This window comes from Pelodiscus sinensis, chromosome 4, assembly GCF_049634645.1.
Source record: "Pelodiscus sinensis isolate JC-2024 chromosome 4, ASM4963464v1, whole genome shotgun sequence".
Classification (NCBI taxonomy): domain Eukaryota; kingdom Metazoa; phylum Chordata; order Testudines; family Trionychidae; genus Pelodiscus; species Pelodiscus sinensis.
The window spans coordinates 106,446,196-106,462,630 of NC_134714.1; the positions used below are offsets into that span (position 1 = coordinate 106,446,196).

A 16,435-nucleotide genomic window follows, 5' to 3' on the forward strand; every position below is an offset into this window, starting at 1 on the left:
TAAGCGCGCCCTGTCCTGGCGCACAGAGCCGCCCCCATGAACTCTATGTTCTGTATTGGTGTCAATTTTGACTTTTCCTCGTTTACGACGAGTCCGAGTCTGTCGAAGAGAGACCTCGCCAACCCTATGTGCGTGACTATCTGGTCTCTAGACTGACCCCTGATAAGCCAGTCATCCAAGTATGGAAAGACTTGGATCCCAAGTCGCCTGAGGAAGACTGCCATCACCGCCATACAATTGGCAAAAACCCTGGGGGCCGGCAACAGCCCAAAGGGGAAGGACAGCAAAGTGGAAGTGTTGGTGGGATACCATGAACCAGAGGAACCTCCTGTGGTCTGTCCGAATTGCAACATGAAAGCAGACATCCTTCAAATCAGAGGCCTTATACCAATCTCCCTTGTCCAGCACCGGACTGATTGAGGCCAGGGTCACCATCCGAAACCTCTCCTTTTTTATGTGTTTGTTGAGGGCCCTGAGGTCCAGGATGGGCCGAAGGCCTCCTTTTGGCTTCGGAATAAGAAAATAGCGGGAATAAAAGCCCCTGCCCTCCCGGTGGGAAGGGACCATTTCCATCGCTCCTTTCTCCAGGAGTGCAAGGACCTCCTATCTGAGGAGGGCCTCATGAGACAGGTCCCTGAAGAGGGACAGGGAGGGAGAAAGGGGGGGCAGGAGTCCAAGAAGGGAATAGAGTACCCCCGTGATATTATGTCCAGCACCCATTTGTCCGAGGTGATGACCGACCAGGCCTGGGCAAAGTGGAACAACCGGAGTGGGGGGGGGGGGGGGGGATGGTGGGTATCAGTATACAGTCCCCAAGCACACCTTTAAAATGGCTGCTTGGGTAGACTGGAAAGGGGCTGAGTGGTGCCCCTGCCTGCATCTGGGCAGAGCTGACAGCACCCCGAGCCCGGCACATTGGCGAAACCCCCAGTAGGACCTCGGGGTCTATGCCACCAATAGTCCAGCAGTGTGGCCTGCAGCTGGGCCCTATGCGGCTGCCTACTCGGCAACTGTCTGCATTGGGGAGCCAGCGTATGTATACCCAATGACTGAAGAATCGACCTGGTATCTTTCAGGCTGTGAAGCCTGGAGTCGGTATTCTCTGCAAACCTGTATAGTGGCCTGCAGGTCCAACAGGATCCCTGAAACCTGCAGCCAGGTGTTACGTCACATCACCACACCGGATGCCATCATCCTGGCTGCCGAGTCTACTGCATCCAGGGACACTTGTAGGGCAGTGCGTGCTATTGTTCTGCCCTTTGTGGCCAGGACAGAGAACTCCTGCCTGTTCTCCTGGGGCAACCTATTCCGGAATCTCTCCATTGCTTGCCAGGTGTTATAGGCATAGTGACTGAGCATTGCCTGCTGGTTGGCGATGCGCAATTGCACCCCACCCCAGTCGCATAGACCTTATGCCCCATTAGATACATACGCTTAGGGTATTTTGCTTTTGGAGAAGGGCTAGGCTGCCCCGGCCCCTCCTTCTGGGCTACTGCCTGGGCCACAATAGAACCTGGCACCGGGTGCGAATAGAGGTGCTCGTGCCCCGACTGGGGGACATAATACCTTCTCTCGACACCCTTGAGCGTCGGGGATAGAGATGCTGGCATCTGCCACAATGTGTTCGTGATTTTTGCCACTGTTTTATTCAGTGGCAGGGCCAATTTTGCCGGGGTATCCTCTGTGAGGATGTCCACCATTGGGTCTGATTCCTCGGTCACCAGCTGTACTGGCATCCCGAGATTTGCCACAAGTCAGCAAAGCAGCTCTTGATGCAACCTCATGTCCATGGCTGGCATAGCTAGGTCCGGGTCTGCCAAGGCCTCGTCCGGAGACGACGAGGATGTCGACTCACGACTCAGGGCCGGCTGCTCCACCAGCACCGGAGCAGGGACCGGCTGCTGTGGCACCTCTGGCCGCTGCTGGAAATTTGCCAGTGGTTCCCCCAGGTCCGGGTGCCCCCTAGGGCTAGCTCCCCTGAGTGATGGCGGAGCTCGGGACAACAAGGCTGAAGGCATGGACCTCCTCCACGACCCACTGCCTGAACCAGAAGGCGGAAGCAGCCCCTGCCACTGGTGATAGGCCCAGAGCGTCCAAAATGGCCAGGGCTGCTGCACCTGTGGCGGCCACATTTGTTCGAACCCCTGCAGTGCCGTCCGGTGCCGAGAGCGAGAACAGTACTGTGATGACATGTGAGAAGATCCTGCAGAACTCTACCTCAGATTCTGACGACAGCTCAGACGCCGACCATGGTGGCGCCATCAAGGGTTGACCCTGTATCGCCTCAGGCCTAAACTGTGCCATGGACTACGACTTCCCAGCGTGAGGAATGGGCTGCAGGTACAGTAACTACGGCACTGGACCGCACGGTACCCCTTGGTAGAACAGTCCTGATCCCGGGCTCAAATCTGGGGATACCGGTGCCGTACTCGGTGCCTGCAGAGCCGGTATCTGCGGTGCCTGCAGAGGCGGTGCCTGCCAACGGGGCCACAGGGCGCATGGGTGCCTGCAGCAATGCCCCAGGGATCAACCAGACAATGCAGCCTCCACCGGTGCCGACACAGTCTGACCCCGTATTGTTGCGGCTGGCAGCGACGGTTGGTCCCTCGACTCTACCAGTGCCGGCCAGGGTCCTGGGGTTGGGGAGACCACCGGTGCCCCCAAGGTTTCTGGTAATGAAGTCGAAGAGCCCTCCGAGGAGGGGGGTGATGGAGGTGAGGCTGTTAGCTCTATCAGTTCCTGAGCTGCCTGGAACGCCTCCGGCGTGGAGGGGCGGTGGGCCAGGATAGGCCCAGGGCTCCTAGCCTTGTGCGAAGTCTCCCGGCCCTGTGTGAAGTCTCCCTCCTCTTCTGTATCCCCTTGTGGGGCCTTGCCCTTGGGTGATCTCCCCCTGGAGTCCTTCACCCGTTTGGTGCCGGGGATTGAGATCGGTGCCATGGTGCCAACTTCTTCTGTACCGCGGTGCGGGGGAGGTCGGAACGCAATTCCCGCACCGATGCTGGTACACTACGCGCCAACGCTTCTCTGGAGGACGTGGGCTGCAGTGCCGACTCCATCAGGAGCAACTTCAGAGAGGAATCCCTTTCCCTCTTGGTACGTGGCTTGAACCCCTGGCAGATCTTGCAGGCGTCCGCAAGGTGAGATTCCCCCAAACACTTAAGGCACTGTTCATGGGGGTCTCCCTCGGGCATAGGCTTCGTGCAAGCCACACAAAGTTTAAAGCCCTGCGGGCCTGGCATCACCGTCCCCCCCGGGGGAGGGGGGATTCAAAGGAGAACTCTCTCTAAGTACTTAACTACAACTACTTGAGAACAAAGAACTGCCAACGAGCAAAGAGAACAAGCTGGGATCTGCACAAGACAGCAAGCTCCAATGACTGTCATGGGCAGTAAGAAGGAACTGAGGAGGGGGAGGGTCGGCAGGGGTACTTATGCTCCGCTATAGCGGCGCCACTCCAGGGGGCGACCTGCCGGCCCGACGGGTACTGCTGGGGAAAAAACGCTCCGGGAACCGTGCACACAGCACGCATGCACCTCATTTGAATGGACATGAGCAATCACTCGAAAAACATTCAACGTTTTTCCTGCTGATCTACCCATTTCTCAGCTGTGATGTATTTGTTAAATCCATGGTTTTTTGGCAATGCCTCCTAAAGTGTGGGGTGTATTTTGCTGGCCAACTAACTACAAAAGGGTCTCATCTCACAACATTAAGCATGACAATATAGAGAACTGGGCCACCTAGAATGTTCTATGGTAGAGATTTCAGTGTACTCAACTCAGGATAAAAGAATGCCCTTATGTTTTGCATGTTTTCATTACCAGTATCCATGTACTTGTATAAACAAAGAATGCCTGCAAGCCATTGACCTTCATTCTGCAATTACCTTAAGATGGTGAGCTGTTGTGTATAGTTTTCCACAGCCATCATATTCACAGCGAAAAGCCTTCTCTCCACTTGGCTGAGATTTAGCTGTCACTCTTGTTCCATGTCCTTGCAAGACAATCTAGGATAAAATAAATATAAAATCATGCAAACCATTTAAGATGTTTGACAAATTAGAAAAAAATCTGATATTAGGTCATGTCAGTCCAATTAGCAATTACTTTTAAAAAGTTTATATCACCAAATATTAACTGATGTGGTTTATTTTTTTTAATTATTAGTATTTTAGTGAAAACACAGGATCTAAATATTCCTTGTCGGTATTTGCACCACCTATGGAAAAAAGCACTACTAATGTATAAGAACTAGAACATAAAATAGATTTGTATCTATTATAAACAAAAGCAAAACTAACTAGTCTGTTTTTCTTGTCCAATCTTAAAATTCAAAAAGCAACCAAATGATATTAATCAGAAAAAAAATAAATTCTATTCTTAAAATTATTTCATTTTAATCATTAAGGTATTTCTATAAACAAACGTAAGGGATTTTTTTTGGTAACATATTTAGTTTTATTCTGACAGTGTCTCTTAAAAGTTTGTGTCCTTGGGAAAAGTGTCATTGAAATACACAGCTGAATTAAAGTTTCCTTTTCTCAAAATATTGGCGATAATGAGCTATTTTATCTTTACACACAGGAAAAAATATATCTAAAAAAACTTTTTAAAAAGACAATCATTCTAAAAGTGCATCACAAGAGTAAAAATAAAATTTTCAGCTACCAGTTTAGGAGAAAGATTGAATGGCTAAGTATGATTCAAGGTACTTGCTAACTGTTAGCCATCCAATCTTTCTCCTAAATTGGTAGCTGAAAACTTTTACTCTTTTGGTGCGTGCTTTTAGAAAGACTGTCTTTTTTTAAAGTTTTTATACTTATTTTTTTTCTTTTTGGTCTTTCCTCTCCACACACACTGTGGGATTGCTGGCTCTCCTCCGCACCCCCTCCATCCCCCCACATTCTGAGGATGTTTCCCTCCCCCTAGCTCTGGAACTGTTGCCCTCCAGGTTGTGGGGCTGATGCCCCCCCTGGTTCTGGGGATGTTGCCTTCCCCCCAACTCTGGGGCTGCTGCCCCCCCTTTGTCTTGGGCTGCCGCTGGGGGGGGGGGGGCCTGGAGCCAGAGCTACCGGCATGAAGACAGGTAGGCTGCCTGGAGGAGCTGGCAGGGGCAGCCTACTTCGTTGTCGGCCTGCCGGGGTGGGGGGGAGCGGGAGCTGGAGTGGCCTGTTGCGTTGGCCACAGCAGGAGCTAGGTGGCAGAGTATATGCCTGCAGGAGCTAGCACAGGCGGCCAGTGCATGCGCAGAAAGGGCAAGATACGTGCGCAGAAGCGGCAGGTTGAAAATCTCGTGACAGACAGACAAGAACAGTGATGGCTTAATAGAAAGATTGTCTAATAATAAGACTTTCTATTGGTGACATGGATTACAAATAACAGAACACACCTGACAACAAAATTAATCCAATATTTTGGGCCAATATCTCTCTAATTTTATTTACTAAACTTGCTACCACCAAGAAATTGCTATATAATAATGAATCTAATGGCTCAAAAAGGTCTCTCATTGGACAACTAATGCCCATGAACATCTCTCATTCTTTGATTGTTTAGCTGAAGATTTCAATGTAGCATCCCTCTAATAAACATGCAGACACTAATCAGAATATAGATAAAATCATGATCAAATGACTAGTGATTTTTGGGCGCCTCAACTAGACATTCCTCAAAGGAACCTGATTTTTAGAGTAGATACAGAATGCTTTCTCAAAATCAAGTCTCATTCTGGGCTGGAGTATGCTGCGTCCTGGCATATGTTTCTTTCAGCAACCACAGCCAACCACTGCAAAGTTAAAGCAGACCCCAAATTACTCTTTCTTTGTTGAGGCTGTGACAGAGAATCAATATTCTTCTTAACATAGTTCCACTGTTACAGGCTACAGGCTAGACACCACAGCCATATACCATCTGATAATACTAATACCAAGAAACTACCAGGCTGAGCATTCACAAAATTTTACTACAGGTTGGACCTCCCACATCTGACACTCTTGGGACATGACTGGTCTCAGATAAGGGATTTTGTCGGACCAGGGGAGGTCATTTTTGGACCCTGCCACCGATCCCCCTGGCCTAGCAGCTGGCCGCCCAGCCAGCTCCCCACCTCCTGCTGGCTCCACTGCCCTGCCAACTCGCTGGGCAGCCATCGCTGCCATGGCTTTGCCAGGCAGCCTGGTGCTGAGGCTCCAGGCAGCTACAAACAGCACGTGCCAGGGCTCCCTGGGCACCAGGGCAGCTATGCGTGTGCCGGGGCACCCAGCCCCACTGAGCAGTCACATGCCACATCTCCCAACCCCACTGGGCGGCCACACCATCAGCTCCCTGCAGGCAGCCCACTGATCTGCCAGCCTCACAGAGATCCTTACTGCTGGACCTTCACCAGGACTCTCTGGTCCTGCAACATCCGTGTGGTACTATGGATGTTGTCAGACCAGAGATTCCCAGTGAAGAGAGTTTTAACCTGTACTATTATTACACTTAAAATTAATAAAGACACTTCAGAGAGTGAAAATAAATTGTTTTCAGAATTTTGCTTCTCAAACACATTTGCTATTGGAAACCTAATATTTTTGCTATTCTACTATGGCCTCCTCTGAAGAAATTTAAAAGTATCATTCAATTGATTGTGCAATGCTACTGATGGTCAAACACAACTGTAGCATAATCATGTATCATTGACTGCAGAAACAGAGTACACCTTCACTTGTACACCTGCCCCCACAGGTCAGCAGAGTTTGCAGATAACCTGTGACACATGAGGAAAGAGAGAAGACTAGAGCATTGGTATTGGATCTCTCCGCTGTGGCAGATGAGATGTGAGCTTCCAGTGCCTTTGGTATACAGACACTTCTACATCTTATCTTGTTTCATTTAGCTTTTCAAAAATGTTATAAGCAGAATATTTGGAAAACATCAAATATTAGTTTTCCTGTCTTTCCTGGGTACAGTCACAAATGTCACTTTGTTAAGAAATTCTCTAACCTATCTAAATCATAAACCAAGTGTGCATGAATTAGAGATCTTCTTTTGATGTAGCAAGAAAGATTTTGTATTAATATTTTTGAGGTTGTTTTTTTATTACATTTTTGTTCATGACTCTTTAAAGTAAAGAAACAACTCTTTTCTTGTCTTGTCTTATTCTTTCTTTACAAATGTGTTTGTGAAGAGAAAGACCTTAAACGGTCAGTGAATCTTTCTCTGTGCCTAGTTTCAGAAAGCGCACCAAAGTTTTCCCACTATTCTTGGGACCTCTGAGGAAAGACTTCCCTTTTGAAAAGATTTTTAAGCTTTAAGTGGCACAATGAACTAAATGAAACAGTATTATTTTCAAAGGAAAAGAAAAAAATATGTTACTCCTTACAACTGCGTTTCTCAAACTGTGGGTCCTGACTCCCCGGAGAGTTGCGAGCAACTTACAGGGGGGTTGCAGCAACTTAGAAGGGGGTCACAGTATCACAAAGTTTGAGAACCCCCACCTTAAAAGGCTAGAGATTTTTGTAAGCCATGTCCATTTGTCCCTACATGTTATTCTCTCCGTCCTCTGTACCAAGGCATAAGGAGTGATGCAGACAGGGGCCTCTACAGTTCTCTCTCATACTACATATCCATTAACATCCACAGCAGAGGGGAAGGGGGGGGGGGAGGGTAAATGGAATACAAGTATGGATTACATATCTCAAAAAAACCTCAATTTTTTTTCTTGGGGAGATGGTCTCTATGGGTATGTCTTCTCAGCAAAGTTATTTCGAAATAACAACCATTATTTTGAAATAACTTTACTAGCATCTACACAGCCAAACTGCTATTTTGAAATTAATTCAAAATAGCAGAGCGCTTATTTTGAAATTGGTAAACCTCGTTCCACAAGGAATAACGCCATATTCAAAACAGCTATTTCGAAATAAGTGCTGTGTAGGCACTTTATCAAAATAGGGGGCCCTCCAGCCTCAACTAAGAACACTCCTCTTCCTCCCCTCTCCCTGGAGCCCTTAAAGGGGTTGACTCTGGCCACACTGCCTATGCCAGCTCCAAGCCTGCCAGCCCAGAGCCAGCAGTCACTACTCCTGACCCAGTGATCCAAAAACATGAGCCAGCAAGCCACTGGCAGCCAGCCCTCCACCTCTCCCCAGGAGCAGTCTGCCAGCTCCCAGGAGCCTGACAGGGTCCGGAGAAGGCGGGCGCCTTCCTGGTACAAGGTGGAGATCATGGACCTTATTCAAGTTGGGGGGGATGCCCCCAATATCCATGATCTCCTCACTAGACGAAGGAACGCAGCCGTCTATGGCAGGATAGCTTCCAGCCTAAACACCAAAGGCCACATACGAACCCAGGAGCAGGTTCACATGAAAATCAAGGTGGTCCAGTGAGACCCCCCCAACCCTGAGCTTCCCCTCCTCCTTCTTCCCTTTGCTTCCCCTCCAGCTCCCTCCTCCCAGGTTTTCCCCTCCCCTCTCCCGCCTTCTTTCCCCAGTCTCACTAGAGTTTCATTCCCCATCCCCACCTTCAGTTTTGTTAAAGAGAGTCTGTATTCATGAAAATACATGTATTTTATTTGACATTAGGAAGGGGGGGTTAGGGAGGGGTAAGTGGAAGGACATGAAGAAGGAATGAGGCACAGGCCCCTAGTGGGGAAGACCAGGGAGGCTCTTAGTGCTCCTCAGGGTGGAAACTCTCCCGCAGGGACTCTTGGATACTGACAGCCCCCCGATGGACCTCCAGGATGGCAGCCTGCAGAAAGTGCAACCAGGCTCATAGCAATGCGTCCACAAGAAGTACCAAAGTGCCCAGGGGAAGCTCTGGCTCCATGTTGCAGAGTGCTATGGTGTCCCGAGTGAGGGCAACCAGAGCACGCAGACACAAAATGGTTTGCTGTCCCTCATTGAGGTAGGCAAGCAAGCAGGGAAACCTTAGAACCGGCTGTGTGGGGGGGTAGTGTCCCTTTAAGCACAGGCCTCAGATAGCCTCATGCAGCAGCCACACAAACTCCTGACCTGTTGCCCTGCCGGACCTGGTTCCAGCCGGCCTTAAATGAAATTCAGCGTCCACTCAGTGTAGATGCGCTATTTCAAAATGCATTGTGTGTGTAGACACGTTATTTTGAAATAACTTATTCTGAATTAACTATTTCAAAATAAGGTATTTCGAAATAATGCTGTAGTGTAGACATACCCTATCTGTACTCCACACGAGAGATGAGCAAGCAATAATCAAACAGGAAATGGATGCAAGGTCTCCACAGCTGAATCTGTAGTTGAAGACTGGCCAAAGTGAAATGTTTTGTGAAGTTATAGAAGAAGCTACAGGTAACTGTGCTACATACCTGCACACTCTCTGGGAGTGGTATGTGAGCTAGTCTTGTAGCAAAGAAAAATGCAGCCAGAGAGCTATTAGAAAGTCTCTGAGCACTTACATCTTGACATCTGAGGTAGGGTAACAAAATGAGATGGTGTCTTTCTATGTGCTTTTGTTCTTTGTAGATAAGAGCCCAGTGCTGTTTGGAAATCTAGAGAATTAATCCCTCTCTGCTCATCAAATATATGTGCTTCTAGAAAAAAAAATGGTAAGGAGATGGCTTGACTCGTGAGACTCAAATTACTTTAGAGATAATTTCACTGAATTCAATAGGCAGCAGGTTTAAAACAAATACAAGGAAGTATTTGTCCACACAATGTACAATCAATCCGTGGAACTTTTTGCCAGAGGATACTGTGAAGACCAAGAATATAACAAGGTCCAAAAAAGAACTAGATAAATTCATGGAGGAGAGATCCATCAACAGGTAATAGCCAGCACGGGCAGAAGTGCTGTCTCTAGCCTCTGTGTGCCAGATGCTAGGAATAGCCATTCTTATGTTCAGATAGGGGCAAACACACACACACACACACACACACACACACACACACACCCACACCCATCCCCACCAACAACAACCACCACCTTTTCTTTAAGAAAGGTAGTATATGTTGGATCTCTCATGAGCCCTCCCAACTCACTGGCTCTTCTGGCTGATGTGATAGTGACTGTGAAGACAACTTTTATTGTGACAGGCCATGTGGCTAAAGGTTCATGGGAAGATCTGTTGAGATGAAAGAATGAGGTTGAAGCCCTACTGAGGTCTTGGCTTCAACAGCGGTGGGAAGAATCTAACAAGTCCCATAAGGAATCTATATCTTGTGGGATGAATGAAGATAATATAGGCATTGATAGGAGGATGAAAAGCACCGATTGCTACTAAATAACTAGTGGTATTGTGCCCACGAGGAAAAACACTTCTGCTTATCTAAACAGCATACCTTTGCAGAATCCTTCCTGTTTTGGTGGAGGTTGGATTGAACCACCCAGGAACATAAATGCTCTACATCTGATGCCCATTCAAATACCATGTTTTGAGTTGCAGTTCTGAGCTGAGATGCCTGCTTATCTCATTGTGCTGCATTAGCAGGTTTGAAAATGTTGATGAGCAGGTGGGTTGAAAGTCTCAGTAGGACTGTGAATTAGGGATGTTAAATATCAGTTAATGGAATAGCCAGTTAACCTCACGAATTCTTATCGGTTACGTGACTATTCTATAGCCCCCAGAGGCCGGGCCAGCAGCCAGTGCACTCTAGCCTCACTCCCAAGGAGCCCCCTGTCACTCTGCACTGCTGCCTCTGTATCAGAGGCAGCACTGCAGGATGTCAGGTGGAAGCTGGTACACAAGGGGAGTCAGTTTAAAAAACAGCTCCCCTCAGACTGGCTGCCTGTCACCCTGTGCTGCTGCCTCTGATAAAGAGGCAGCAGCGTGGGGTGGCAGCAGCCTTGGCCCAGGGGGAAGGCTGAGTTCCCAGACCCGGTGCAAGCCACAATTGAGCTGGACTGCCTGCCTGGCTCCTACTACACTTTAAATGCAGAGCCGCAGCTCGGGTAAGTTCTGGACCTACCAAGCCAGCCTGCTAAAAAATTTGCTGGCGGGGGTGGGGGAAAATGCATGTAGTCTATAGCATTAACCTAAAACCAATTAACCAATAAGCAAAAGCTTAATCGACTACGCTATCACATCCCTACTGTGAACCAGAACTATTTCAGCTAATTGGGCATAATGAGGATGTCCTAAGCCCTAATGTAATAGATATTCTGTAGGACTTGTGGTATAAATTAGATGGGAACGAAGGCATAGCTGAGGTGATCCCTGTATGGAAGCAAAAGGGCATCTCCTTTTTAGACCCTGAAACTGGTTCTGGCCAAGAATCAATCTCCATACCCTGTTCATTTTGGGGACTAAGTAGTAAGTAGAGTAGAATCCTTACTCTGGAGCAGGGCGGCCAAAGTTGGTATGTTCGTACAAAATTGGTACTATTTACCTCCCTTTGTACGTTTGGTACGACGCCCGATATTTTTGGTATGTTTTAGGAATTTTGTGTTAATATTATAAATTTTTGCTCAGAAGCCTCTAAGTTATAATTTTATGTTCCACGCTCATTTTTAAAACGTTGACATTTCTTACATCTGATACATGTTCATTAATATCTTTTCGGTTTATTATGCAAATGAAGACTGGGGAGAGGAGACTGTGACTGTGTGTATTGTGTAATGTGATGCAATCATGTGATGTATTCCTCCGCTTCACGTGGCCACGTCACTGGCCCTGCCGCCCTAGCATCAGTTGAGTTGCAGTGACGCAGTTAATGCTGTGTTCCGGTTACTCAGCGTTGTTTGCTTACTTTTACAAGTCCTTTCTGAACATTTTGTATTTTCATGTTGTTTTTTGTGAACCCATTATGTGTGAAGAGAAAAATATGGATATTCGTTCAGATACTGATGAAAATGATAAGGATAACACTCCTAAGAAAAAGAAACAAAATTGTACAGCTTCTTATGAGAGAAAATTGCCGTTGAAATTGTTGACACGAAAAATTTTCTGGCTGGCTAATAGTTAGTAAATACAACTCAGGTAAAGGTTTCTGCAAATTATGCAATTGCAAAATTGCTGGTAGTTTAAGTCAAATTGAAAGACATGAAAACACAGAAAAGCTTCAAAAAAACCTAAAATCTACAAAACAAACTTCAAAAGTAACTGACTTTATGAAACCTGGTCCATCCTCTAGTCACTCAGCACAGATAGCAGCTGCTGAGCTTAAACTGTGTGGATTTATTGCAGAACACAATTTACCTATAGCCCTTTTGGATCATTTGCTTGGCCTCGTTGCAAACGTTTGTCCAGATTCAAACATAGCAAAGGATACCAAGTGTGCTAGAACCAAAGGAACATACATTTTTTTCTAATATGATCGGTGAATATGACTTCAGTAACGTATCTAAGTTGAAGGTGACAAAATTTTCTCTTATTATTGATGAGACAACAGACATTTCTACTCTCAAACAACTTGTTCTGGTAGCTAGACATTATGATGCTGAAGTTCAAAAAACAGTGGACAAATTTCTAACACTTTTAGAAATTAAAGACACAACTGCGCTTGGAATTTATAATTGCATAGAGGCGTTTTTTAACAGTAATGAAATCCCCTTTGAAAACCTAATAGGATTTGCCAGTGATAATGCTAGTGTTATGATAGGAAGCAAAGGAGGAGTCCAGCATCTCTTAAAGCAGAAAAATCCTCATATCTTCATACAACCTTGTGTTTGCCATTCATTGCACTTGTGTGCTTCTAAAGCCTGCACTGCACTGCCACATTATTTAGAAGAGTTAGCCAGAAAGATTTTTTCATATTTGAGCTATAGTCCTAAGCGCCTAAATGAATATAAAGAATTTCAAACATTTACAAATACCAATCCTCAAAAAATTCTCCACATTAGCTGCACAAGATGGCTTTCCCTTGAGCAAGTGGTGAAAAGAATTTTAGAACAATGGCCTACACTTTTATTGTTCTTTACATCTGCTGCATTAGAAGATGGCATTCCTATGGCTTCAAGAATTCTAGAGGGATTACAAAATTCCATTACAAAAATGTATTATGCTTTCTTAGCTTACATTTTGCCTGACATCAATAAGCTCAATTTGGAGTATATCAAGCAGAAACATTTAGAATTCATAAGTTAAGGAATTCTATTAATACTAGTGTTAAAGGGATTCTCAGTAATTTCATCAAGCGAGAAATTTTGAAACCTAATGATATAAGTAAAATCAATATTAATGATCCTTCAACATATCTCAGGATAGATTACATTTATTGTGGTGCCACTGTAGAAAGCATTTACCTGGATTATTCAACAAAAATTTCCCAGAAAGAATTGCAAGAATTTCGAGTAAAAATTTTAAATTTCTATGTTTGCCTTACAAAGCAGATGTTGCAGCGCTTTTTATCTTGTGAATTGTTTGCAAAACTGGAGTTCCTTGAGGCGTTGGACCCAGCTACTGTTATTGAGGGAAGGCCTAAATCAATTATCCCACTAGTTATGAAATTTTCTAACCTAGTCAATGAAGAACATTATGAACAAATAAATAAAGAATGGAGGGAGCTGACAATGCAAGATCAACCTCCTAATGCTGAAAAAATGCCTGAAAAATTTTGGTTTAGCATATGTCAAGAAAAATGCGGTGACAAATATCGCTTCTCTCTGTTGTCAAAATTTATGATCAATCTTCTTTCATTGCCTCACTCTTCAGCAGCTGCTGAAAGAGTTATCTCCTTACTCAACAACATTCAAGTTAAAAATCGCGCATCTATGAAAATGTCCACCTTAAATGCATTAATAAGATCTAAATCTTTACTTCAAGACATTAACTGCACGACGTGGAATCTACCAAAAGAGCTTTGTGATAGAATGCAACAAAAAAGATGATATAGTAATGAAGCAGTTGACGAAAAAGTTCTCTTTTAACAAAATATAAGGTAAGTTGAATATATTTCCTCCATGTCAATGTTTTAGTAAGATGTAGTATAAGTTAAATGTATTTTTTCCTGTTTAAGATGTTTTATAGGGTTTATATATTGATGTTTAAAATTTGGTACGTTTGTGTGTGTTTTGGTACCTTTTCGTGAAAAGTTTGGTACTATTACAAAATAAATTTTGGCAGCCCTGCTCTGGAGGTTGATGTGGAACTCTTTCTATGGCTCCCTGTTGGAGAAGGGAGTCCACTTCTTGACACAGACTTTCCTCACGAGATTAGTCCCTGAACAGGAACTGGGAAGGCATTGACAGAAACACAATCAGAAATCTGTAGAGAATAAATTTCTAGCATCCATTTGCCCATTATGAAAATCTTCCAGCTGTGGGCAATCTGAGTACAGTGGCCTCCAAAACCTACGCATCAGGATGATGTAGCATCAATAAAAGGAAGCAGATTTCAATGAGTCTGTCTAAAAATTTGTCTGTGGGTTATTTTGTTTCTGTGGGTTACAGTGAATGTCACAGAAGCCATGTACCTAGATCTCTATACTTTCTGTCATTTGTGTGGTGAGTCCTGGGAGCAGTGGTGATGAAACAGTTGAGATGGTTTTGCTCTGTTCCTCTGTTTATGCTTCCTCTTAAAGGCAGGGGTATAGATATACAGAAGAATAAAGCTTTAGCCTCATGTTCTTAAGAGAGTTGAGTGATTCATCTGCCTTTTCAATGATCAACTTAAGTGTACCAAAGGGAAAATTGTGAATGGAAACTGTTTCTCTCTAGGGAAACCTGATGATTTAGATATCTGCTCCCATGATGAAGACCGTAACCATCCTTCTGGTTTGCAGTAACTATTGCTTTCACCAACCAAGGACTAGAACAAAAGTTTTATTTTAGAGAGAGTTTGTCCTTAAACCAATAATTCTGCTCAATTAATGGCACTGTATTTAGTTAGACGAGCTGGATAATTTCAAATAAATTCTAAATTGGAGAGAGGCAGAAAAGACTACCTTTTTCCCCTCAGATGTTTATCAGTTTGTCACTCTTGTCTAAGGGTGCAATTTTGGGGAGTTATAGTCTGGATCTTTCAGTGGCTACTTGTATCACCAAAGAGTTGGATGGTGGTGAGAGACTATAAACTCTGCACTCTCAGATGGAATGAAGAAGTGCATCACAGCCCTCTGCTGGGTGGGACTACAAAAAGCAGGCGTGTGCTACACTATCCTATCTGGATCCATGATGGCCTATTTGATTGGGCGAGCTGCCCGTCTGAGACCCAAGGGTTCCAAGATATTCAGCAATCCATGTGGAGGCTGATGAACCTTTTTAAGTTGTATCTAGAGCTCATTACCACTCTTCGTGGGAGCATCTGATGGTGAAGATGGGGTAACTGCCTCATCTAGGGAAAATGAAATTGCTACCAGAACCATCAGAACCAGTTCAACTTCATCTTCTATGTACTCAAATGGAGCTGGCTGATGTAGGCCAGGAGATAAGACAGACTCATGTACTGAACCCAGGACTGGGCTAGATGGACCTTTGTTCTGACCCAGTATGGCCGTTCTTATGTCAGCACGTGGGATATGGCTCAACAGGACTCCACAGCATAGATTACCACCTTTTTCTGAAAAATCCTATCTGTTTGGGCTTCTGATCTCTTGGGGCTTCTGTATGGTAAGGTGGGGGCTTATCTGGAACCCGCAACTCACCAGATGAAAAAATTGGATCCTAAATTACTAGCACAACCAACAACATCAATTATTAAGCGCTCAAACTCGCAGGTAGAAGAGAAACACGGTCTGACTCCTCAGAATAGCTTCCTCCTTTGAAGTAACTGGGTTTCTGTACAAAGACAGACCCAACAGACTGCTGCAAAGAGCAGGAGAGTAAAAATATCTTTCAGAGACATGTAAGTCCCAGATTTCCCCAGAACATGGTGCGAGTTACCTGGTGGAGCTGTCAGATGCAGTGCTCTTCTGGGTACAGTGGAGACAGACCCCCTGTGAGGCCATGACAATATCTTTGACGTCTAAATCAGACCCTGTAAAGGGAGTGGCAGAAGATCCCTAGTTTTGGTTTGCATGTTGGAAACAGTATCGCAATTGAGGGATCCATACTCCTTGCCACATTCTCCTGCTAAGGAGGTTTATTCTGGCAAAATCTATAGGATCCAAGTGCACACACTATCCTCTCTTGGAAGGAGTCGGGGCATCCTTGGAAGGAGGTTTGTCTCTCTGCTTTTAAGAAGTTTTCTTTGCTCTCATAAGATGCCTTCTCAGTCTTGAAAATCTTAGCCTCAACTTCTAAGCTCTTTTACTACCTGTTTACTGTGGCGGATGATCTCCCAGGCCCAGATCTGATTGAATATCTTGGGGTTTCTCCATCAGATGTTTTTTAAGTCTTAGCTCTTCACCCTCATGAGTTCTGGAAGGGAAGGAGGAGCAAATCCAATACTTCACCAAGATGTAAGTTTCACCTAGGCAACAACAGTCGGGTTGGTTTGTGTTGCTCACTGAAAAGCAACAGGGGCAAGAAATGTAATTTTTTAATTCTGAGACTCTAGACATAATCTAACTTCCTTTCCTGGGGACAGTGAAAATCAACTAACC

The 16,435-nt window shown here is 45.3% G+C and overlaps 1 protein-coding gene across 4 annotated transcripts in view; it reads right to left on the reverse strand.

Annotated features, from left to right (window-relative positions):
* ZNF143 (zinc finger protein 143) overlaps nucleotides 1-16,435 on the reverse strand; it is a 137,521-nt gene that overhangs the window by 72,302 nt on the left and 48,784 nt on the right. For all 4 annotated transcript variants that reach the window (XM_075927952.1, XM_006129090.4, XM_075927953.1 and 1 more), the window contains one exon: nucleotides 3,887-4,006. In XM_075927952.1, coding sequence (XP_075784067.1) covers nucleotides 3,887-4,006 — 120 coding nt within the window. The remainder of the gene's footprint in view (nucleotides 1-3,886; nucleotides 4,007-16,435) is intronic.